At 39.1% G+C, this 26,461-nt stretch overlaps 1 protein-coding gene across 11 annotated transcripts in view; it reads right to left on the bottom strand.

Annotated features, from left to right (window-relative positions):
* TAF1 (TATA-box binding protein associated factor 1) overlaps positions 1-26,461 on the bottom strand; it is a 107,515-nt gene that overhangs the window by 61,703 nt on the left and 19,351 nt on the right. For 10 of the 11 annotated variants that reach the window (XM_025276720.2, XM_025276722.2, XM_044937284.1 and 7 more), the window contains exons 19-32: positions 25,410-25,559; positions 25,115-25,234; positions 24,415-24,590; positions 23,469-23,647; positions 21,645-21,858; positions 21,046-21,211; positions 19,525-19,736; positions 16,246-16,354; positions 15,948-16,046; positions 12,976-13,153; positions 9,882-9,949; positions 8,445-8,567; positions 7,552-7,644; positions 7,383-7,467 (exon numbers count right to left, since the gene is read on the bottom strand). In XM_025276720.2, the coding sequence (XP_025132505.1) occupies positions 7,383-7,467; positions 7,552-7,644; positions 8,445-8,567; positions 9,882-9,949; positions 12,976-13,153; positions 15,948-16,046; positions 16,246-16,354; positions 19,525-19,736; positions 21,046-21,211; positions 21,645-21,858; positions 23,469-23,647; positions 24,415-24,590; positions 25,115-25,234; positions 25,410-25,559 (1,972 nt within the window). The remainder of the gene's footprint in view (positions 1-7,382; positions 7,468-7,551; positions 7,645-8,444; positions 8,568-9,881; positions 9,950-12,975; positions 13,154-15,947; positions 16,047-16,245; positions 16,355-19,524; positions 19,737-21,045; positions 21,212-21,644; positions 21,859-23,468; positions 23,648-24,414; positions 24,591-25,114; positions 25,235-25,409; positions 25,560-26,461) is intronic. The other variant, XM_025276719.2, reaches the window with a different exon arrangement.

The raw sequence follows: 26,461 nt of genomic DNA, 5'->3' as shown, positions 1-26,461 counted from the left end.
CCCACAGATTAAGGATGAGGGGACGACAGCCTTCTAGGCTGTCTACTGCTGCTACCAAATTATTATTTACTTCCCCTTGGGGAAAAAAAAATTCCTCCTACTTTGAGGCTTGTTCTCTACCATGCCAGAGGTTGAAAACGAGCTGCCTTGGAGCTAGATTTGGCCGGCAGATAGATGTTTTTATTTGGCTTTCAGAGTTCAATCCACACTTGGCCCACCTCAACTCATTTACATTACTAGCCTGGCCCCTATAGGCCACTTGAGTTTGAGATCTCTGCTCTTCACTTTTACTCACCATCATTAACTAACTCACATTCACCAAGGACTTACACACCTGGCACAATCTTCTTGGCCCCAAATCCCTCTCCACTATGATGGGTTACTCTAATGTTCATATGTACCACCTATCCAAAATCCTTGTAAATCTTCATGCCAATGGTTTGCACCTCCATTCCAGCCAAACATATCCATGGCTATATCTAGAATGCTGTCTTTTACTGCTAACTGTTAAGCAGATTTTACTGCTTAACCTCTGAAAGTTTCAATTCCAATATCCTACATTTCCTTATCACAGCCTTGTATCTGTCCAGTCTCTTCATCCAAAGGAAACTTGCATCCCCATTAAATCCTGTCTCTATCAGGCCTCTCCTAACTTTAGTTCAAAAACTAAGGCAATGTACAGCAGTATACCAAAGTAAGCTATAGGACTGCTGTTATTTATCTTTCTTCATCAGGAGGTGGGGGTGGGGGGATTTAAAATAACTTGGTAAGAAATTTGAAACATGTTAAACTATAAACAGATTTTCCCTAATACAAAGTTTGTATTAATTCAAACCTTTATCTACATTTCTCTTCAAATTCTCTCTCCCACCACCTCACTCATTCTTAGCAAAAGGCCCTGTTTGCTATTTTGCAGAGAAAATGAGAGGCTACTGGGCAGAAACATTCTCAATGTTTATATTCCCATTCTCACAGGGATCTTATCTCATATTCTTTATTTTCTTCTCTTTCATCTATACAAAGATCCCCTCTGTCCAACTGACTCATCACTTCTAACACATTGATTAGTCTTCCTTCTTCCCTTCTTAGGCAAATTTCAGCCTCCACTTTTTAAATTCTCATTCACTCATATCCTCTGTAGTCTGGCTTTTGATTCTACCACTGCACTGAACTAGCTCTTCTAATGACCATTCTCTTTGGTCTTCTCTGTAGCACTTGATCTGCTGGCCATTTTCCTATTCTCTAGGTTTCTAGAGCATTACTCTCTTCTGGTTTTCCTTTTTTTCATCCTGGTCACTCCCCAGTATTCTCCACCCTATCCCTTAAATGCTGGTTTGGTATCTGTCAAATATATTCTCATCCTACATTCTCTCTTAACAGTGGTTCTTAACCTTTTTGGGTCACATATAACTTTGATAATCTGATAAAGCTATGATCTTTCTACCCAGAAAAACATACAAGCGTATTTCAGCTATAGCATCAGAGGGTTCAAGGAATGTACCTGACTCCCTATTTGAACTCATCCACTTATATTTTTATATGCTGATGATTTGAAAAAATATCCATATATACAAACAGTACAGACTTCTCTTTTGAGCTCTGTACCTCTATTATCTACTCAAAGTCTTTACTTGGATATCCTACCTCAATACAACACAGCCCAAATTGAACTCTACCACTTTTCCTCCAAAACTACTCCTCCTTTATTTCCTATTATAGTCAGCCCTCTGTATCCATGGGTTCCACAATGATGGAATCATTGGGCAAAAACATTTGTGAAAAAAATTTCAGAAAGTTCCAAATTGCAAAACTTGATTTTTCTGCACACTGGAAACTATTTACATTGTATTTATAACTATTTACATACCATTTACATTGTATAGGTATTGTAAGTAATCTAGAGATGATTTAAAGTATATGGGAGAATGTGTGACAATTAGATGCAGATACTATGCCATTTTACAAGTGACTTGAGCATCTACAGATTTGGTATTCCTGGGAGTTGTGGACATCGAGGGATGACTGTATTAGTCAATGATACCACCAGTTTGCCCAAGTCAGAATTCTGAATGTCATCTGGCTTATCCACCCTTCCAAAAACCAGATTTTTTAAATTAACAAAAGTACTTCATGCTCAATTAAAAAAATTCAAACATCTAAGTACAAAAAAGCATAAAGTGAAGATTATCCTCCACCTCTCCCTTTAGTAATTCTTCCTTATGACAATTGAACTAGTGACTGAGCCCTTTAGATGGGCTCTTCAGTTCATCATTACTACTGAGCCCATTTCAACTCATTTATGTTACCTGTCTGGCCTCCATAGGATCTAAATGTACAAATCCTTCTGTATATACTGTTGAGTGATCTAGTTTTCATCAATACATATCTTGGATATATTTGGGTATCAGCATATACAAGATACAGCTTTATTTGTTAGCTAATCTACCATTCTGATGGCTAAACAGTATTCCATCATATAGATGTACCATAGTTTAACTATTAATAATTTCTTATTGTTGGATATTTTAGAATGCTGTTTCCTTAATTACAAAGTTGCAATTACAAACATATGTACATTTGCACATATGCCTTTGCAAACTTGTATGGAATATTCCTTTGAGATGAACTTGCTTACTTAGTCAAAGGGAATACACATTTATAGTCCTCTAAAAAGTTTGTACCAATTTATGTTTTCACCAAGAGAACAGGAGTACTTGGCATCATTTTTAATTCTCCCTGTCCTTTACCTTGGAGAAGGCGATGGCACCCCACTCCAGTACTCTTGCCTGGAAAATTCCATGGACGGAGGAGCCTGGTAGAGTGCAGTCCATGGGGTCGCGAAGAGTCGGACACGACTGAGCGACTTCACTTTCACTTTTCACTTTCATGCATTGGAGAAGGAAATGGCAACCCACTCCAGTGTTCTTGCCTGGAGAATCCCAGGGACGGGGGAGCCTGGTGGGCTGCCGTCTATGGGGTCGCACAGAGTCGGACACGACTGAAGTGACTTAGCAGTAGTCCTTTACCTATACCCTCAATTTCTAGCCATTTATGAAGGTTATCAATTCTACTTCCTCAACATCTCTACCATCTGTCCCCATCTTTCCATTTTTATTGCTTCGTAACTTAGTTCAAACTCTCAGTGCTTTAACTTGGATGGTTGTTAATAGTTTCTTTATTGGTGATTTGTCCTTTTAAAGGCTTAGTAAGACATACTAGGTGCCTTTCATGATTTGGGCCCACCTAACTTCATTGGATGCTGGGAGGGATTGGGGGCAGGAGGAGAAGAGGACGACAGAGGATGAGATGGCTGGATGGCATCACTGACTCGATGGACGTGAGTCTGAGTGAACTCCGGGAGTTGGTGATGGACAGGGAGGCCTGGCGTGCTGCGATTCATAGGGTCGCAAAGAGTCGGACACGACTGAGCGACTGATCTGATCTGAACTTCATTGGAAGGATTGATGCTAAAGCTGAAACTCCAATACTTTGGCCACCTGATGCGAAGAGCTGACTCATTGGAAAAGACCCTGATGCTGGGAGGGATTGGGGCCAAGAGAAGGGGATGACAGAGGATGAGATGGCTGGATGGCATCACCGACTCGATGGACAGGAGTCTGAATAGACTCCGGAAGTTGGTGATGGACAGGGAGGCCTGGCGTGCTGTGATGCATGGGGTCGCAAAGAGTCGGACACGACTGAACTGAACTGAACTTTAAAAACTCCTTTATTAACACCAAAACTAGCTCCCACTCTGCACCATAGCCAAACTCAACTGTTTGCACTTCCCTGTCCAAGGTGCTCTCATCTTTCTAGCATTTGCACTCTCTATCTGGAACTTCTTCCCTACCTTTCTCCACTTGACTATCTGCTCAGCACAGCAGGTGCTCAATAAAGAATTAGCTGCAATAATCATCATCCTTTAAATTTTAGCTCAAAAACTACATCCTCTTGAAAGAGTTTCCTGATTTCCATACCAGTAGAAAACTTGGAAAACTACAAAAGATGAACATGAAGATAATCCTAACCTTACATCTCAGAAATAACCACTATTATCATCACTTTTTTTTTAATGTATGTATCTTTTCATAAAAAGCATAACTGAGATGAAATTAAAGTTATGTGTTTTACTTTTCTCACTTAACATTCTAAGCACTTTTGTCATTAGTTTTTCAGAATAAGCTTTCAATCTTTACACAATAATCTATCATGCAGGTGGCACACTAACTAGTCATTCCCTTTACATTAACCGTTCCAAAGTTATTTCTCATTAATATAAATGACATTATTGTGAATAGCTTTTTCTGTATCTCTGATTAGGACAGATTATCTTACTACATGCTAAGCACTTACATTCATTATTTCCTGTAATCCTCACAATAGCCATCTGAGGAGGGTATTATTATTTCCCCCATTTTACAGATGAGAAAGCAGAGTCTAAGTTGCTTGTCCAAAGTCATACTGCTATGAAGTGGGGGGGGGGGGGGGGCAATATTCAAATTCAAGTCTACCTGACTATAAGATCTGTTCACTTAACTATTTTTAAGTCTCAGTGCTATCAAAGAGCTTTCTAGAAATGTCTCGTAATTTTATACTGCATATGTAAGAGTACCTACCTCACTAGCATTTTGAATACTTCCATTAAAAAGGAAACCAAGCTCATCTAATAGGCAAAAAAAAAAGATGGTTTATCTGCTTCAATTTTTATTTCTTTGATTACCAGATACAACTGAATATTTATTCATTTTCATTTTGCATTTGATTTTTGTCTTGTGATTTGTCTACTGCCCTCTGCTCATTCCAATTACCATCTTCTGGGTTTTTCTCCTTATTGCCTTACCTAAGCTCCTCATAAACCTACCCTCTATCTTAAGGCAGCTATCCCCAGGCCAAACATCATCTCTGTAACATTCCTGCTTGCTTATTACTTGTTATATTCATTTTAAGACACCTGTGAGGCTGCTAACTTCTATTACCAGAATTTGGGCTGATTAGCTTTAGGTATTTTCAGGAAACAATAATGGAAAGATAAATGACCTGCATTTCCACTTTACAATCAGCAAGAAGAAGGATACAAGGGACAAAGTAGATTCTTTTAACCCAACCTAGATGGAATAAACTAGAAGGCTCATCTCATCTCCTACCACTTCTCTTAATGAAATATATAGGTTCTAGCCAAGTACAGTTCCCTGAACTTGCCCTGTTCTTTCATTCCTCCATGATATTCTATCCTCTATACCCAGAATACCCATTTTCTCATCTGTCTTTCCGGTTGTCCCCTCCTTCACCTCCTCCTCCCAATTCTCTGTCCCTTCTGATGAACTTAACAGCCACACTACTTGGGCTGCTGAATACTGTAGGAGAAAAGTCATATAGACATGTAGATTTTTAGTTGAGACCTCAGTATGCTAGGCAATGCTCTTAAATTCCCTTAGCTCCCTCTTCTTTTTTGCTTCACGAGCTACATGGGATTGTCATTTTGCTGCTTAATTCTTTCAGTGTTCTTCCATTTAGGATAAAGTAAAGGAAATCAGTTCTGAATATTCATTGGAAAGACTGATGCTGAAGCTGAAGCTCCAATACTTTAGCCATCTGATGCCAAGAAGCTGACTCACTGGAAAAGACCCTGATGCTGGGCAAGACTGAAGGCAGGAGGAGAAGGGGACACAGACGGTGAGATGGCTGGATGGCATCACCGACTCAATGGACATGAGTTTGAGAAGCTCTGTGAGTTGGTGATGGACAGGGAAGCCTGGCATGCTGCAGTCCATGGGGCTGCAAACAGTCAGATATGACTGAGCGACTGAACTGAAAAACTTTTTTTTTTTTTGGCTGTACCATGTGGGATCTTAATTCCCTGACCAGGGATTGAACCCCTGCTCCCTGCATTAGAAGTGTGGAGTCTTAACCACTGGACCACCAGAGAAGTCCCTGAAAAACTCTTAAGCATGGCATATGGCATATGGCATACACTAGGTCCTCTTACGGAGAAGGCAATGGCAACCCACTCCAATACTCTTGCCTGGAAAATCCCATGGACGGAGGAGCCTGATAGGCTGCAGTCCATGGGATCGCTACGAGTCAGGCACGACTGAGCGACTTCACTTTCACTTTTCATTTTCATGCACTGGAGAGGGAAATGGCAACCCACTCCAGTGTTCTTGCCTGGAGAATCCCAGGGACAGAGGAGCCTATTGGGCTGCTGTCTACGGGGTCGCACAGAGTCGGACACGACTGAAGCGACTTAGCAGCAGCAGCAGCAGGTCCTTTTATGATTTGACATCTACTTCTCTACATATAACCAGTCATTCACTACATTTAACTCTACACTTAACTGCAACCCCAATAACTCATTTCTTGAACCCAAGATGTAATTTCAGGCTTCTGTGCCTTCACATATGCTATTCTCTCTGCCTATAATGCTGTCTCCTCTACATCCTTTGCTTAGTAAACTCCACTGATCCTTTAGAACTCAGCTTAAGAAAATTCTATTATAAGAAGCTTCCTCTCATCCCACTCTGATTAAGATATTCAGTTTCTGTTTTACTTTGGCACTCTGTGCGTGCATCTAGCATTACAACAAGTTCTGTGATTTTTCTTTTGTTTTCCCAACTAAACTATAGCCAATTTGGGGGCAGAGAACATATCTAATTTGATTTTATATTTGTAATATCTATCAGTGCCAGCACATACTAGGTGCTCAATAGATGTTTATTTAACAAGTGAGTTGTTCAAAACTGAACTTGATTAACTTGTTTACAAAGCCTTCCTAACCCTTAGGTGAAGGTGCTCCTTCATCTCCTCTAGGGCACTTTGTACATCCTTCTAATATAGCCCCTGATAAGCTGCATTTTAACTGTTTCTCTTCACTGACTGGACTGTGAATTACATGAGGACAGTGATGTCTTTCCCATCAGTAGACGGGAGTAGCTAGCACAGAACCTGACACATATCATTCAATCAGTTCATATACTGAGCAGGAATTCCATGCTCTGAGGAAGCACACCATAGTCTATGTTATGTTAACACATTTCCCTAAGTTCCATCAAAGGGCCTGGGGACTAGGTAAGCTTTCACAACTCATGAAAAGTAGTGATGGCCCAAAGTGACATCCATTTGATTTTTATTCTCATTTCATTTGTCTGTGCTTTTGAAGTTTAGAAAATAAATGTACATTGCTTTGTCATCATTAAACATTATTAGCAAACTTTACAGAACACACTAAAATATGTCTTTTTAAAAAAATGCAGTTAAGTCACTTGATTGACTCTGCTGACTATCACAGCTCAAGCCTGCTTTATGCACTTAACAAAATTTTAATAATGCTAACTAATGTTGGGTGGATATACTGATGGAAAGAGAAAAAAAGGAGACATACTCACCATTGTATTTAACACTGTTGGCCAGAATAAGGTTGACATCGTCTAGAAAGCTCTCCCGACTCTGATACTTGTGCTTGGAGATATTCTGTGATTAAAAGAAATCAAGGGACTCAGATACACATATAAAGTTACTTGCTTCCAAAAAGATATTTTAGACCAAATCACTCACTTTACGTATGGTCTCTAAATCCATTGGACTGACAATTACTTTGTAATAATCTGGAACAAACTTCTTATTAACTGGGTGATGAAACGGCCAAGACTAGTAAAAAGAAAGCATGAGAAATTAAATGGAAACCATTCTTTATACCAGAGCTTCTCAACCTTCACTGGGTCATAATGTTAAGACCCTGACAAAAGCTATGGACCCTTTTCCCAGAAAGACACATAATCATACAAAACTTTGCATATAATTTAAGGGGTTCACGGATTCTTTTAAGAGTTCATGTGCCCTGACAGGGTAAGGACCCCTGCCCTATATTCACAATTAAAATCTCGCATCCCCTAGTCCCATTGCAGAGGGTTCACAGCATTATTGCATACACAACATATGCCTATAACACAAAAGGAAACTCAGTTCAGAATTCCCTAGGGAAGATCATTATAACAAAATGATACAGAGACCCAACATGGTAGCCCTGTCATAAAGTTGCAAAAGGGAAAAACTGAAACAAAAGACAACAAATGCTGGGTAATTATCAAACTCTCCTTTGTTAAGAAGCACCTCTAAATCCAAAGCCTCCCATATTACCTGGCATCCTAATTTCTCTCCCGAGCTACTCAGGAGCATTAAATACTGAATGTCAACAACAGGAATAAAGACCCTCTCTATATCACAGATTCCTGGCCTCTTTGATTTCAATGATAATGCACTCATATAGCAAAAAGGTTTCTTTTTAAAATTATATACCAGTTTGAAAAAAAGAAAAAAATTACATACCAGTTTGAATTGACAAACACCACACTCCAAACTCCCCAGTGATACACACACATGCAGACACTCTTTTGTCCTTTTCTTTCCTTTGTACTATCTTCACAATATTCAACATACAGACCACTTACATCTGGAACTGCCATCATTTTCTGGGTGACAATGTTGTCCAGAATAAAAGAAAATGCCACTTGGTCATCATCATCCAGCAAGGGGTTGATTGCTTTCTCTAAACGAGCCAATTTATCTTCTTTCTGACATGAAACAAAGCAAAGGAAACATAAAGGCTTCCCTGAGGTATAATCATCATAGAGTATTAAGGACAATTAATATTTCTCTTGTCCCAAAAAGTCTAACTTTGAATTGTAAACTCATCTGTTCCAGACAAAAATTCAGATAAGAAATAATACTCCAGTAAAAGGATCAAAAGAGATGTGTCAACCATTCTTATAGGTATTCTATCTTCTAGTCTTGTAGATCATCAAAAATATACACCCTTGGGCAACAACAGCTTAGTTCCCACAACAAAAACATCTTCACCAAATTAAGTTTTAATATCACACTGTTTTTTCTGTAAAACTATCACTGAAAACACTGAACACATTATTGTTGATTAGTAACTTTTATACAAGGGAATCTAACCCAATAAATTCATTTTAGACTATACTACGAAAAAGTCTGTATATCAATTGCTCCATGTCTTAACCCACTAAAAATCTTCTTAAAAATTATTTTTGGCTGCACTGGGTCTCTGTTGCTGTGCATGGGCTTCTCACTGCAATGGCTTCTCCTGTTGTGGAGCACGGGCTCTAGAGCTTGGGCTCAGCAGCTGAGGTACATGGGCTTAGTTGCCCTGTGGCATGTGGAATCTTACCCCACTAGGGATCGAACCTGTGTCCCCTGCATTGACAGTTGGATTCTTAACCACTGGACCACCAGGGAAGACCATGTCTTTTGTTTAAGTTTGTTTTTTTTTTTTTTTTTAGCCTTTCTAAGTGGGTATGAAGTATTAACTGGTTTAACTGGTTTAAATTTTTATTTCCACAATGATCAACCAAACTTATAATCTTTTCATGTTTATTGGCCATTTGGCAATCTTCTTTCATGAAATTTCTACTTCAATATTAACATCATCACATTTATATTTTTTAGGCCTGTACAGCTGCCATATTTTGTTGTTGTTAAGAAGATAAAATACAGATTATCTTTTAAAAATTAAAATTTATCCCTGCCAAAACAGTCTCTTAGCTTCAGCTGGCTTTCCAGGAAGTCAATTTCCTTAGCCCTTTCTAAAGTGTTATGTGGATTTTAGATTTTAATCCTAGCTCTACTATTTAACAGCCACGATGCCCAAGACAAGTTAGTTTCTCCTATGGACCTCAGTTTTTCCATCAACAAAAGGGAGGTAATTAGACTATATGATTTCTAAGGTCCCTTCCAGACTCTAATGTACGAAAGACCTGCTTCTCCCTCATTTCTCTAATCTTCTGTTACATTCCCTACTTCCTCAATTCTGGTACCTGCCAGCTTCAAATTCTACCGCCCTTCTCTCATTTTAAATGTCTTACCTCTTTAAGTTTTTCATCACAGAGATCCAGCATTGATTGAGAGATCTGGGTCAGTGAGTGCTTTGGCCCTAGATTACAGAGAAACAAACAGGAAGAGATGAGACCATGGACACAGGAGGCAAGAGTACCAACACCTCTCCAGACTTGCACCAACCTAGCTGCTGAGTCAGACAGATGTTCAGTCTTACCTCCATTTTTCAGTGCCTAACACATACCAGATGAATAATATGGATGAATACACTAATTTTAATTCTCTCCCTTAGTTGTGTATATCCACACACAGCAGACTACCTTTGATACTGCTGCCTTTAATACCTTGAAAATAATACTATGGATAGGGAAAGGACAATTTATTTAAGGATGACTAAGGAGATCATCTTTAGCATTCAAAATTTGTGACTGCAATTTTCATTTGCAGAACTCATGGTTTGTGATGTCCGCCCAACACATGGCTAATCCAAAGCCTTCGTCAGAAAACAATCTCCATCCTAGCTCAGACTACTACTTTAGTTTCCCTGAAGTCCCTAACAAGAGTTTCACAAAATCCTCCAACTATCACCTACATTCCCTGCTTATGGCTACCCTAGTTTAAGCTCATCATAGGGATAGTCAAAACATTTTCTTCTAAACAGTAATTCTATTTCCTTGCAGTATCCTTTGTTTATCTTCCTGTCAATTCTTTTAAAGTAAGTGCTCCCCAGAGCCTAAACCTTAGCTCTATTCTCAACTACTTATTAATTAATTAGCTGGCATTTATTTGTTCATTCAGCAATTTTTTAATGACTGTGATATATTCAATGATGAGATTAAAGGGAAAATAAGACACAAGTCCTACCTTAGAAAGTTCTTGGTTTAGTCAAAGAAAATGACATGAAAATAAATTGCTATACAACAAGGTATAAGTGCTTGAAATATCTATGAGTGAAATGATATGATATCTGGAAATATAAATAATGAACAAGACTGGCCATATGCTGGTAAGTCCTGAACTGGGTGAATAGGTGTACTGAAGTTTATTTACTTTCTACTTCTGTATATGCCTAACAATTTCCATAATTAAAGTTTTTAAAAAGTGAGTGTAAGTGCAAATAGAGGAACATACTGATTACTATGAACTGTGGAGGGTTTGCAACAGTTTTAAAACAATTAAATCTGAGTACCAGGAACAGGAAAGGCTTGTTGTGACTGATACTTGAGCAATGTCATTAATGAAGAGAAGTCCACCAGGTAGATAGTATTGTAGAAAAACATTCCAGAGGGAAGAAGAATTGTGCAAAAACATTTAAGTAAGCAAATTCATGGAAACACGAAGCAACACATTTCACAACAGGAATCACAAGTAGTTCTATACAACTGGAATACAGGTATGTGTGAGGAAGAGAAACCAGAAATGGAACTTGGAAAGGCTGGATGGGACATATTACAGTGGCCTCATAGGAGATACAAAGGCACTGAAGATTTTAAGCTAGAGAGTAATTTTTCAAACTTGTATATCAGAAAAAAATACCCTGTCAACAGTATGAAGAATTAAGGCAAGCAGCAGAGAGAAAGTCTGGAAGCAATTGCAAGAGGTCAAAGAAGAGATGACAAGGGCTTCAACTAAGACAGTTGCAATGGAGACCAAAAGGAAGGGAATTTGTTCTAGCAAAATTTAGAAGGTACAATTTATGGAACTTAGTGATCTATGAGTGCGGGAGAGGGAGAGTGAATCAACGATGACTAATATTTCTAGGTTGTATAACTGGAAGGATAGTAATACCACTGATGGTGGTATCATTACTATTATCATCATTTGGGTATAAGGAAGAAAGAAGATTGAGCTAGAGGGGGATGTAAGGAGAAAATCATTTCCAAATTTTTACTAACATTGCCCCTAAATGACCCACAGGTACCTCAAGCTCTGCATTTTCAATGTCAGCTCTTACCTACCCATTTTTTTTTTTATGCAATTATGCTTGCCAACTTAAATGATAGTTGGACCTAACAAATTTATTCTTCCTTTGTATGTATGTGTCTGGTACTCTGCTAGGCCCTTGGAACAGAAAGATGAATAGTCTCTCTAGGAGGTCACAAAGTGGTAGGAAAATCAAATATATAATCAATTACATGTAACATAATAAGAGCTATAAAAGTTGATTTAATTGTGCTAAGGGGCACAGATGATTGAAAAATGGGTACTGTGAGCAATGTGAATACATCTTCATGAAGCGAGGATATGAGCTGGTCTGGAATATGAATGGAAAGAGAATAAAGGGCATTCCTTACAAAGGGCAAAGACTGTGCAAAGGAATGAAGACATGGGATAGGATATTTAGTGAAATACAATGCTGAGTGTGGCAGGAATCTATATCTATAGTAGGTATGGGAGCCAGTCACTGGAAATGAGACTAGATAAACGGGTCAGGCCTGCTTGTGAAAGGTATTAAAATCTAGGTACAACTATTGTCCCATGCGTACAGGTGAGAAAACGGAAAAGGTTGTAAGATGCTAAACAAGTCATCTAAGGTAATTCAATTATTAAGTGCCATGGTTAATCTGTACCCTTAATCTCTATACTTAGAGACGAATCTGTGCTCAAGGATACAACTGGAAATCAGAAAATTTTATCCTTTACATGCAAAAGCTGTATGTACTATATCTTGAACTCTTTAAGACTCAGAAAACAGATTTCTTCCTCCTTGTCTTTTCAGTTTTTGAGCAAAGTGGAAATATAACAGCCCCTATAACATATTTGTAGATCAAATTAAAGACAAATACAGTCACAAGCACATGCTCTGTGGGGGTTCCATCCACAGCGAATGCCTCTTCTATTTACCTAGGCTCACTTCTTCCTCCCATACTCGCCATCCAATTGTTTCATTTCAACAGATAGACTCCAAATTCTCCAGAGGATACATTAAAAAGTGGGAATAAAAAGCAGCAATATCTATTAAATGACTAAAAACATACGTTACCTGACTTTCATAACCCTCAAATTCACTAATACATTGTAGGTCCTTTCCATCAGTCCAATCTAGTTTGAATTTAGGACTAGTAAGGAATTAAGTAAGGATCTGAAAGGTCACCTTTGCAGTCAAAGACAGGTGATTCTTACCATTGTAGGTTGCACTATTTTTCACAATTAGCTCCAAATGCTCCCTGAACTCTTCCCGAGATGGGTAGAGGCGTTTACGCACATTTTCACGGAGTGTCTGTAAGTCCATTGGCCGGGTAATGATCTTGTAGTAGTCCTTTACAACCTTTGCATTGACTGGAGTGTGGAAAGGGTATGTCTGTGCAAACAAGAGCCAGCACCATCCATGAGCAAAGAACATTTGCCATAACCAATTCCTCAAGACTCTCTCACATCTTACCTGTCTCTATCTGGCCATCAACTCTCAAAGGAATCTCTCTAGATGGAGCAGGTCTGACTGTTTCCTCTACTAACTGTTAAAAAATAAATAAAAAACCATATTCCAAAGAATAAGAAGTTTGAGGTTCTTATGATCTCTGTTCGTTTCCAAGGCAAACCACTCAATATCACAGTAATCCAAGTCTATGAGCCAACCAGTAATGCTGAAGAAGCTGAAGTTGAACAGTTCTATGAAGACCTACAAGACCTTCTAGAACTAACACCCAAAAAAGATGTCCTTTTCACTATAGGGGACTGGAATGCAAAAGTAGGAAGTCAAGAAACACCTGGAGTAACAGGCAAATTTGGCCTTGGAACACAGAATGAAGCAGGGCAAATGCTAATAGAGCTTTGCCAAGAGAACACACTGGTCATAGCAAACACCCTCTTCCAAGAACACACGAGAAGACTCTACACATGGACATCACCAGATGGTCAACATCGAAATCAGATTGATTATATTCTTTGCAGCCAAAGATGAAGAAGCTCTATACAGTCAGCAAAAACAAGACCAGGAGCTGACTGTGGCTCAGATCATGAACTCATTATTGCCAAATTCAGACTGAAATTGAAGAAAGTAGGGAAAACCACTAGACCATTCAGGTATGACCTAAATCAAATCCCTTATGATTATACAGTGGAAGTAAGAAATAGATTTAAGGGCCTAGATCTGATAGATAGAGTGCCTGATGAACTATGGACGGAGGTTCATGACATTGTACAGGAGACAGGGATCAAGACCATCCCCATGGAAAAGAAATGCAAAAAAGCAAAATGGCTGTCTGAGGAGGCCTTACAAATAGCTGTGAAAAGAAGAGAAGCAAAAAGCAAAGGAGAAAAGGAAAGATATAAGCATTTAAATGCAGAGTTCCAAAGAATAGCAAGAAGAGATAAGAAAGCCTTCCTCAGCGATCAATACAAAGAAATAGAGGAAAACAAAAGAATGGGAAAGACTAGAGATCTCGTCAAGAAAATTAGAGATACCAAGGGAACATTTCATGCAAAGATGGGCTTGATAAAGGACAGAAATGGTATGGACCTAACAGAAGCAGAAGATATTAAGAAGAGGTGGCAAGAATACACAGAAGAGCTGTACAAAAAAGATCTTCACAACCCAGATAATCACGATGGTATGATCACTCACCTAGAGCCAGACATCCTGGAATGTGAAGTCAAGTGGGCCTCAAAGTGCTGCACTCAGTATGCCAGCAAATTTGGAAAACTCAGCAGTGGCCACAGGACCGGAAAAGGTCAGTTTTCATTCCAATCCCAAAGAAAGGCAATGCCAAAGAATGCTCAAACTACCGCACAATTGCACTCATCTCACACGCTAGTAAAGTAATGCTCAAAATTCTCCAAGCCAGGCTTCAGCAATATGTGAACTGTGAACTTCCTGATGTTCAAGCTGGTTTTAGGAAAGGCAGAGGAACCAGAGATCAAATTGCCAACATCCACTGGATCATGGAAAAAGCAAGAGAGTTCCAGAAAAACATCTATTTCTGCTTTATTGACTATGCCAAAGCCTTTGACTGTGTGGATCACAATAAACTGTGGAAAATTCTGAAAGAGATGGGAATACCAGACCACCTGACCTGCCTCTTGAGAAATCTGTATGCAGGTCAGGAAGCAACAGTTAGAACTGGACATGGAAAAACAGACTGGTTCCAAATAGGAAAAGGAGTATGTCAAGGTTGTATTGTCACCTTGCTTATTTAACTTATATGCAGAGTACATCATGAGAGACGCTGGGTTGGAAGAAGCACAAGCTGGAATCAAGATTGCTGGGAGAAATATCAATAACCTCAGATACGCAGATGACACCACCCTTATGGCAGAAAGTGAAGAGGAACTAAAAAGCCTCCTGATGAAAGTGAAAGAGGAGAGTGAAAAAGTTGGCTTAAAGCTCAACATTCAGAAAACGAAGATCATGGCATCTGGTCCCATCATTTCATGGCAAATAGATGGGGAAACAGTGGAAACATTGGCTGACTTTATTTTTGGGGGCTCCAAAATCACTGCAGATGGTGACTGCAGCCATGAAATTAAAAGATGCTTACTCCTTGGCAGGAAAGTTATGACCAACCTAGATAGCATATTCAAAACCAGAGACATTACTTTGCCAACAAAGGTCCGTCTAGTCAAGGCTATGGTTTTTCCAGCGGTCATGTATGGATGTGAGAGTTGGACTGTGAAGAAGGCTGAGCACCGAAGAATTGATGCTTTTGAACTGTGGTGTTGGAGAAGACTCTTGAGAGTCCCTTGGACTGCAAGGAGATCCAACCAGTCCATTCTGAAGGAGATCAGCCCTGGGATTTCTTTGGAAGGAATGACGCTAAAGCTGAAACTCCAGTACTTTGGCCACCTCATGCGAAGAGTTGACTCACTGGAAAAGACTCTGATGCTGGGAGGGATTGGGGGCAGGAGGAGAAGGGGACGGCAGAGGATGAGATGGCTGGATGGCATCACTGACTCGATGGACGTGAGTCTGAGTAAACTCCAGGAGTTGGTGATGGACAGGGAGGCGTGGCGTGCTGCGATTATGGGGTCGCAAAGAGTCAGACACGACTGAGCAACTGAACTGAACTGAACTGAGGACTATACCGCCCTCTATCTGAAATCAGACAGAACAAAGGGCCTTGCAATCCATACTGCAGACCTGAATGCAGTGAACTCACATTCGGAAGATCTCTCATGTCATTGATGATAGACTCCAAAATGGATGACAATGTCACCATGGGGTCTGTCCGGCGCCGGTGAATGGACTTATGAGGTCTCTAAGGAGAAACAAAATATCAGAATGCTTCTTTAAATTAAAGAAAGAATACATTTGGAAACCTTGTAATGAGCAGTACATGTAATTCTCAGGGCAATGCCACAGTGAGAATTTAAGGCTGTATCAGGGCCACAGCTTAGAGGACAGGGGGAATTAATGAGAATCCCATCTAGTCAGAAAGCAGCAATGCAGATACTCACATTCAGATAGTCACAGTGAACAGTAGTTCCAACTCGCCGTTTCTTCTTGGGAGGAAGTTGCTGCTTAGGGAATTTGAGAACCAGAGATTTTCTGCGAACCTCATCTGCACTGTAATAATCATAACACTTTCATAGCATGCAGTCCATATTTCTAGCCCCCAGAAAAAAATCAACCACGAAGAAAAAGCCCAAAATACCTGAGCATGAGCCTGGGGAGTAAAAAGCCAAACTAAATGCCAGACATCCACATCCTAAGGCTCAGATTGGGCAAGACCTCATAGTATCTCCAAATTAATAAAGAACTAGGCAAGCAACAAGTTCACCTCAGTTTCCTACTTGGAAGATAAAGGAACTAGGCTAAAGGAATTTCAAAAATCTTTCTATCTCGAACATTCTATCTCAGGATAAAAGGGCTAGGAAATTTAACTTATTCAGAATAGAAACAAGGGAAGACATTAAAGCTTGTTTGAAAAGAAAAACTAGGGACTTCCTTAATGGTCCAGTGGTTAGGACTCCATGCTTTCACTGCAGGAGGCATGGGTTCAATCCTTGGTTGGGGAACTAGGATCCTGGATGCCACACGGAGTGGCCGAAAAGAAGAGAAAAAACTAGTTTGAGTTTCCCTCAATTATTAAAAGCCCAACTATCTACTTCCCTTTAATCATATATCAAGATACTATATTTTCTTTTTCTAATGTGCTTCAAAACATTACTATAGATGTTGATAAATTAACAAGGATAGGAAAAAACTCTCAAATCTAAACAGAATAAATGAGTATAATCACATATTAAATTAAAAATTACATACTCAAAAAATAAATATATTTTGAATGTAATACCCTGACTGTACAACGTCAGTGGCATATAATCCAAGGACAACAAATTACAGAAAATATCTTGAATCTACTTTACATGTTTGTTATTGGTAGTAGTATGCGTGCTCAGTTGCTCAGTCATGTCTGACTCTTTGCGACCCCATGAACCGTAGCCCGCCAGGCTGCTCTGTGCATGGGATTTTCCAAGCAAGAATACTGGAGTAGGTTGCCATTTCCTTCTCCAAATTCTCAAATTATGTTGCACATATCACAGGATGGGCAAATGTATAAATACACTGATGCTGGGAACCAAACAGGATATAAATATAAAACAGAAAAAGAATAAAACTTAATGATGTACAAATAGAGGTGATATAATGTTTTCATTGATTTTAATTAAATCAAGAACCTAAAAAGTGTGAGCTAAAAATAAAATGCAAACTATAGCTAAAAAGCAGAAAAAGACAAAGAATCTATAGATATAATTTGTATTGGAAGTATTAAATGAGGTTGTGACTTACAATATTTATATATTTCCTAGTTCTATCTACTAAGAACCTAGAAGCAGCGACATCTCAGTGCCAATGAGCATACCTAACACCTAGATATTGGTTCCAAAATACTATTCCCCAATAAAAGGAACCAGGACTCTCTGAGAAAGGGCTGATTCTGGGTCTGGGACAGAGAAATTTCAAGGAAAGCCTGACATCTAGTGCCAGAAAGCAAAGAAGTTTGCAAAATTTATAGGTTCATTTCAAAAGGACACAGGTTCTGGCTTGAAGGAATCAAATCTGGGACAATTTGGGCATTCAAATTAATAATGATGTTAACAAATTTTAATATAGTTTACAAAACGAAGAATTTCAGAATCCATAGTAATATTCAAAAAAAGAGGGAGAAGTCCTGCTTTACAGAATGTCAGTTAGTATAAAGAATGATAGAATTAGAAAAACAATTAAGCAACCCCCTATGTAATGAGTTAGGTAATGATCATCAATGGATGTTAAAACTATTGAGAGAAATATTGTAAGAGAACAGGATATTCACCCACAAATTAATTACAATGGGAAAAAAAATTTTTATTATAGAGGAATCTGAGTATTACCACTTTAATGAAATGATTAAAATACTGAGGAAACCTGACATTATATGCTTTCTCATGTGGTGCAGTAAATGCATAATATTACTTCTGCTGTAATCCTGCCAAATATAATCAATACAAAAACAGACATATCTAGAATGTGGAATATTTTATGAGACCATTGACCTGGACTCTTCAAAAAATTCAATGTCATGAAAAACAACGTGGGGAAGACAGTTCTACATTAAGAGAGATTCAAAATACTTAATGTTTGAACTGGAATTGGATCCTGAATGGAAGTAGGGTGTAGGCAATAAATAACATTGAGACAACTGGGGAAATTTGAATAAGGACTGAATATTAGATACTACTGAATTAATGTTAAATTTCTTAGGTGTAGTATCATGTTTATGCATGCTAGGTCACTTCAGTCATGTCTGACTCTTTGTGACCCCATGGACTACAGCCTGCCAGGCTCTACTATCTATGGGATTTTCCAGGCAAGAATATTGGAATGGGTTGTCATTTCCTTCTCCAAGTATCATGTTTGTTATGTCCTTATACTTTGGAGATGTGTGCTAAAGAATTTGAGAGCAATGTCATGATCCCTACAACTTCCAAATGTTTCAGCAAAAAAGAAAATGTTTTTGATATATAAAGATGAAACAAATGTGACAAATGTTAATGGTTGGTGAATTTAGAGAAAAAACATACTATATTATTACTTCAGCTTTTCTGTAGGTTTGCAATTTTCTAACTAAAAAGTTGGGGGTCATAAAAAAATAAAATAAAATGCCTGGAAAAAAAAAAGTTGGGAGGATTTTTTTTTAATTTAAAAACTTTTCTCATTGTACAACAGAAACCAATACAACATTGTAAAAAATGAATTAAAAAAAATAAAAACTTTTCTACTTGATTATCAAATTCTCTGACGACAAGGGCTAGGTAAGTATAAGTATAGTCTGTCTCCTCAATCTTTTTGGCTGGTCCATTATCAAAACATCTGAGATCAGGGACCTTACAAATATTACAAGTGCCTGGAATTAGAACAGGAAGAGCATCTAGTATATACCAGGTACTGTACTACTTGCTTTATATAGTCTCCTTCATTTTATCTTCATAGTTACCCTTGAAAGGGTGATTTTATTTTGTAAATAAGGCAACTAAGACTCAGAAAAGTTGAGTAGCATGCCCAAGGGCAAGTAGGTGGTGGAGCCTAATGAGTGCTTTACAAGACTGTAATTTCCATTACTGGCAACAATTACTGAGGAAAGTCCATTAAAGTTCCTATGTCCTCAGTTCCACTTCAGAGAACACGTCACATCCACCCCTGCCCCCCACCAATATTGCCAACCTCCAACAGATGTCTCCCACCGCTCTTACCTCTCAATTAGCTGTTTCCCTAGGACAATCTTGGTCCCTTCAACCTTGATAAGTTCCTCATTATCATTATGAATGACTGTCTTTTCCAACTCCTCCTCCTGCTCCTCTGTCATGGCAACAGGGTTGGAAGGGGGAGCATTTGTTTGATAATAAAGAGGGCAGAATTTGTTTGTTCTCATATGCCCAATGGCACCACAAGCCCCACATTTCAGCTGTAAAAGGAAAAGTATCAACATGTCAGAGGTAAGCAGGCTCTCCATGTTAGCTTTAAGAAATAACACAGAAGGCAGAAGTGAAACAAAGGCAGGCCCAGAACTTTTATTCTCACACACCTTTCAACCAGAAGCGACCGAACAAAAGTATATGTATGGAAATGACACATTAAAAACAAAATGAAATCCAGAGACTGAACATTACTTTAAAAATCAAGTGAGGAAGAAAAGGCAGAGGATTTTTAACCCAACTTAAGTTGTAAACTATGAAAACATTAAAAATGCAGAAGAAAGGCTATTGAAAGCCCAAGGTTGCATTCAGCAGCACAGGTAGCCAGAATGAGTATATTCTCAGTCTCAAGGAAAAGGCTTAATAATACTAAGTCTCTTGAAATTCTCTGGCAGTCAGTGGTTAGGACTCTGTGTTCTCACTGCAGAGAGCCTGGGTTCAATCCCTGGTCAGGGAACTAAGATCCCACAGGCAGTGAGTGTAGTGCAGCCAAAAAAAAAAAAAAAAAAAAACAAAAACACTCCACACACAAAACAGCCAAAACAACAACAAAACAAGTCTCCATCTTAGTTGTGCAATTGCCCTCACTGTCATCTGTAAAATGGAATCAATACTGTATCATATAATATCACATACAAGAAACATTAGAATACTTAATGAGCTCAGTACATGTTAACAGTTCACATTTGTTGAGAATTTTACCAGGTATAAAGTGCTTCCCATGTATTACATTCCTTAATACAATACCACTGTGATATAGGTATCATTTTAAAAAAGAAAAAACAGGTTGGAGAGGCTATGGTCACAGTTACTAAATGGCAGAACAAGAACCTGAACCCAGATCTTCTGTTTCCAAGTCCACGGCTCTTTCCACTGAACCACAGTTGCCCCATTTTGTGCTGCACGTTACATTGCACAGTGATACCTAAACTATGCAAAGCAACCTGTATTGTATGTTTTCTCAGTCACTGCTTTTAACACATGCAATTTAAAAACAAGATGTGTCTACATATGTACATAAATATACATGTCAAAAAAATCCACCACACCTGTCTCAACTCACAGAAAATATTTTCAATGGATGAAGCATAAAATGACACCCAATGACACCAGATTAAATCTGGTATTGTCAGTTCCAGTTGTAATAGCATTTATAACACCCAAGTGGCCACATCAGTTCAAACTAGCTTTCCATAATACTGCCTTCATTCCCAGTAAGGGAGGATGCCAAAAGCTAAAGGAAAAGGTATGCTTTCTTTCTCTGCTTTGTTAGTTATGATCACGTTACACTATACTTACTTTTAGGTCAGGACGCTCCTTCATTTTTTTGGGCTTCTTCTCAGGAGGACCCTTAAGCTTCTCCTTTTCCTGGTTTCGCTTAAGTCGTCTCAGTTGCTCTTGAATCCTCCGCCGTTCTTTTCGCATCTCTTCTCGATGTTGTTCATCAAAAAGGGCAAATTTTCGACTATATAAAGGGGAAAAAAATTCACGGATCCATAAGCGAACTTAAAACCAAGAAGACTGTACTGATAACAAACATCTCAGAACTAAAGTAATACTGAAACAAAAGGGGCTACATTGTATTCCTACTTACCCTGCTCATCAGTCTTCCATGTGCAGAGGGGTACCTCTCTCAGAATGAGGAGCCCTGAGGAGTCCCTAAGATTTTTGCCAACCAACAAACAAAAACACAAAGGACCCAGCAAACTGGGGATTCTCCCTGTGATCTGGCTCTGTTCAAACCCAAAGTTCTAAAGGCAAGATGGTTCTCAATTAACACAGATTTCCAGGGACAACTGTGCAGAATCCTGTCACTAAAATTCAAGTATCCGTCCTCACCCACTTCCCCATCATTATCATTCTCCTTATCACACTGGCAAGTGGGGAGTCAAACTCACATGAATTCCTCGTCTTTTGTGGTCCGTATGCGCACATAGGCATCAATGACAGCTGGCTTTCGGACCGTCTCACAGCGAACATATTCTTTCCCCTCCTCATCTCGAAACGTGCGATAAATCTTGAGACAACGGCCAGTGGCAGAAGAATTAAGGCTTGTCACAGAAGCAGTGTCATCATCTCTGTGATTGTTTCCTGATGCTGCTGAGCCTGCTGCTGCAAGGAGAAAAAGATTTCCACACAGTCCCCCTACCACCTAAATGGCTATTTTCTTGGGGTTGAGTGGAGACCCCAAAACTCAACATGCCACAGAACTATTGTTCTATAGAAAGCATCAAAGTCACCACCAGCCCCAAGGATACACTAGTTGTCCTTTCCTGACTTCATTTTATCACTGTCAATGTTCCCATTTTTATAAGTACAGAAAGTTCTGAGAGGATCTCAAAGAAACACGTTTGTCATATGGAGGACAGCAGAGCAGTAGCTGTATTCTGATTTCTTTGAACCAATGCACAAATGGAAAGTCCAAGTAGGAAGTACTTGATGATCACACTATAGAAAAGCACCCAAGCACTGGGGATGACGGGGGTGGGGGCTAGGGTGTGGCAGGCAGAAATGACACCACAGAAAAACTCCAGGGTCTTAAGGCCTAGAGTATGCTTCTCAAACTTTAATATGAACGAACAGGAATCATCTGAGGATCATGTTAAAATACAGATTCTAATTCTGTATTTTGGAGTGAAACCTGATACTGCATTTCTAACAAGCTTCCACATGATGTAGACATTGCTGGTTCAAGACCACATTCGAGGAAAGGCTTTATCATATTTTTACAAAGTAGTCAGAACAACCAAATCACACAAAGCTTTTACAAAGGGAAAACAAAGGAAAGACTACTGTGAGTGTAGTCATTTAAAGCATTCATCTTCAGCCTTTATCCTCTCTCAGTATCTACATCCAAGTTCTCAATTGCCTGTTTGACATCTATACTGGGGAGTGTCATAAGGACCTCAAAATCCACATATTATACCTTTCCTTCTTAAACCTGCTTCTTTTTCTGAAATGTACTACCCTAATCAATGGTACCACCATCTTTACAGCAAGCCAGAGTGAAACCTTAACTTTGATCTCTCTCCTTTTTTCATTCCCAATGACCACATCTCAAACCAGTTCAGACTACAAGACCAAACGAGTCCTACCCCCTAACTGGAAATACGAGTCATCCACAGCCTCTGCCCTGGTTGCATAAATTTGTGTATTGTACTAAAGCAATAAAATCATTGTTTAACAGAAAAAAAAAAAAAAAAGACAAACCAGTTCAGGCCTTCATCATCCCCACCCTCAATTTATGCAATTTAGGGTTGGTGAGTTTAAACTCTTTTTAGAATCCAAGACTCCTCTGAGAATCTTCCAAAAGCCATGGATCTTCTCCTCAGAAAAAGTACACCTGTACAGACTTCTACATGTGATTTCAGAGGGTTCATGAACAACCCCCAAATTCATCCACGGATTTTGTATTAAAAACTCTTACCCTCTAGGATGAATGCCCAGAAAGCTCAAGTGATGTAGAGCACTGATAGCCCTGGTTTGGCCAGGCCTGATACAAACAAAGGCAGTAGCAGACTGGCAGCACTCTTCAATTTGTGCCCCACAGACATACCTAGAGTCCAGTTTGCAGAATCTCTCTAATTCATCTATGGGCTTTTCTATACTCATGTCCTACTTCTCCTGCCTCCATCTTTACCTTAGTTATCAGTGAGCAGTTATTTACAATTTTTTGATCTTTCTTTTTTTTGTCTGTGTATCTGTAAAGTCACTACCCTCACCCAGTATCATCCTCTGTAGCTCCTTCCGTTCCTGCTCCTCCCGTTCACGTGACAGCTGAGAGCTGGTTTTCTTATTCTGCAACATGTTCTCTATGTTTTTTCCCATTTCCTCAAAATCACTGTCTTCAGCTGAGCTGCTATCTGTGTCAGTTGATAAGATTTCAGTTGATGATAAAACCCTAAAAAGACAAAATAATGTTAAATTAAAAAGGAGGGGAAACATAAGTTTTAAAAAAAGCTGAAAAAACAATTTTAGTTTAGGCAAGAGTAGGAAATTGAGAAATCAACCTTAAAAGAGAAATATTCAAAATCCACTAAAACATGGAACCCTGAACAGAAAAGCTCTACAAGTTTTCCTAGAAATTCAGTCAACGAGGCAAGTTCAAAATATGAAATAGTATAGCAACCTCTTTCAGAATTCTTGGAAAAAGCCTGAGAAACAACAAATCAGCATAGTAGTCATTTTTAATAGGGCATTATCATCCTCTAAACACTTAGCCTCCAAAAAACCCCCACAATCCCCTATTACCACTGTAATGGCTGCCAGGCTCAAGCAGGCCACAAGATTTGCCATGGAACCTAACACTTCTTGCCACTGAAAACCTCTGCCAGGCCTGGATGGGAATGGAGTTTGGGGAAGAATGGATACATGTATATGTATGGCTGAGTCCTTTTGCTGTTCACCTGAAACTATCACAACATTGTTAATTAGCTATATCCCAATACAAAATTTAAAAAAGCAAAACAAACAAAAAAACAAAAACTTTTGCCTATTGTTTTGAAGGGAGTAGGTACCACAGCATTATCATGAATAGATATCACCTGAAATCTCAGATACCTGACCACCTAGTCACATTTTTAGGTGACCTTCTCTCCCCTATAAAATAATGTCTGAGATCCCCTCCCCTTTCCAGCTTAGATCTTCTGCAGTACTAAAACAACACACTTGTTCTGCAGGTCAAAGATGCGCTGACATTCCTCTTTGTAACGCTCTTGATGCTCAGCCACAGAAAACCTTGATCCACGGGCAAATTTACTCATGGGTCCCTCTCCAGAGCGAGCTTGTTCTGTTGACATTGTGCGTACTACATCGATCACTTCCCAGCGGGACAACTTCTTAATCTACGAGAGACACACACAAATCATTTGGAGATTTCAAAGGAAAAAACCAGTGCACATGTTTAGAAATCATATATGAAATGAGTCGCCAGTCCAGGTTCGATGCACGATACTGGATGCTTGGGGCTGGTGCTCTGGGACAACCCAGAGGGATGATATGGGGAGGAGGAGGAGGGAGGAGGGTTCAGGATGGGGAACACATGTATACCTGTGGCGGATTCATTTTGATATATGGCAAAACCAATACAATATTGTAAAGTTATAAAATAAAAAAAAAAAACTAACCATATCAGAAAAAAAAAAATATATATAACTGAAGAGAAATCAGAAAAAAAAAAAAAAAAATCACCCAAGCAGGTTAGACAGAAAGCTTTGAGAAAGCTAACTCCTGAAGAAGTCTCTAAGATTCAGTCTATCACAACCTAAACGACAAAATCCTCCAGATAGTTCTTAATATCTGCCTCTAAGCTTTCCCCTCTCTATAAAGAGCCCCAGGGAGCCTCTAAGTTTTTCTCTTCCATGCCCACCTCTTCCTCAGGCACACCAAATTTACGTAGAAGTTGCTTGGCATTTTTCAGTGAAAGGCGACGGAGGTCTGCGTCTGTTCCTGTCACTGTCTTCTTCACTGGCTGAGGCTCTTTATCATCCTACCTCAGAAACAAAACAAGAAAGAATCCTAGTAAGCTGAACTCTTTATAGTAGGCACCTAAGATATACTGTTAACATTTCCATGGCTTCCCAGATCCCCATCCATTCATCTCCATTCTTTAACCTCTATTTCTTCCTCCCCTGATTTTTCACCTTCCAGATATTCAGTCTCACCTTCTGCTGTGTTGGTTTGTTTGGAATCTTCACATAGGAGAATCCTTCACCACACCCTGTGGGATCTGCCACCCCAGTCACCTCCAGGAGACACTTGCCCTTCATGGCAGCAATGAAAGCCCGTGTGGTGTTCCAAGGAGCAGTGCGAACCTGAAGTATGAAAAAGATTCAGGGGGTGGTGAAAAACATTTGCTCTATGTCTAGCCACACTTAGAAGGCGGGGATAATAACAATAATGTACAATCTGATGCTTTCTTAAACTGTTCACAGAGATCAATAGCTACATAAAGCTGCCCAGGACACAGCCTGTTCTTTTCTATGGTACTTAAATCATGATAATAAGTAAGAGGCCAAAGTCTCAGTCAGTCTAAGTAGGAATACATGGAAAAGTGGTACCCCCTCTTTAGCTCCACATCACTTGGGTTTGACTGAGAGTTCTCAAAGACAGTGTTGTCCCCACCCTCATGATTTTCAAAGAGTTAAGTTAGACTGATGACCACATTTGATTGTCTTATTGCTCAAACGCCTTCTTTAGAATGACCCATATACATACTCTCCCAATTAGATGATAAACATGCTCTACAAAGTACTGGCCCCAGTCTCAGTAGCAATAAACCAAAGTGTATTCCACCTCTGCCACAGGTTTGGTCAAAAAGACCTGTCCTCTCCTAGAACCCTAAATGGTGTTTATTGATCAAATAAAATAAGCAGGCAATTAAGAAAAGGGGAATGTGCTTGTCTAAACAGACAAGAAAAGGTATATGTTATATATATATATATATATATATATATAGCTTAGCTATAAAGTGGCCAATTCTCTATTCTAGATTCAATCTTGAAGGCCGTTCAAAAGAATCTTTCATTTCGGAAATTCTGACATCCACTTATTGTTCACTCCAGCCTCAAAAGTACAGTACATACAACAATGATTCTTTACTCACTCTGCCTGACCTCACTGACAAGCATTCACTCATTTAACAAATATTTATTGAATATCTACACATCAAGCACTACTTTCTCAAGGGCCTAATGTCAGTGAGGGAAAGACAAAT

The sequence above is a fragment of the Bubalus bubalis genome, chromosome X, assembly GCF_019923935.1.
Source record: "Bubalus bubalis isolate 160015118507 breed Murrah chromosome X, NDDB_SH_1, whole genome shotgun sequence".
In the NCBI taxonomy this organism is placed as follows: Eukaryota; Metazoa; Chordata; class Mammalia; order Artiodactyla; family Bovidae; genus Bubalus; species Bubalus bubalis.
This window is presented reverse-complemented; position numbering and strand designations above follow the sequence as displayed.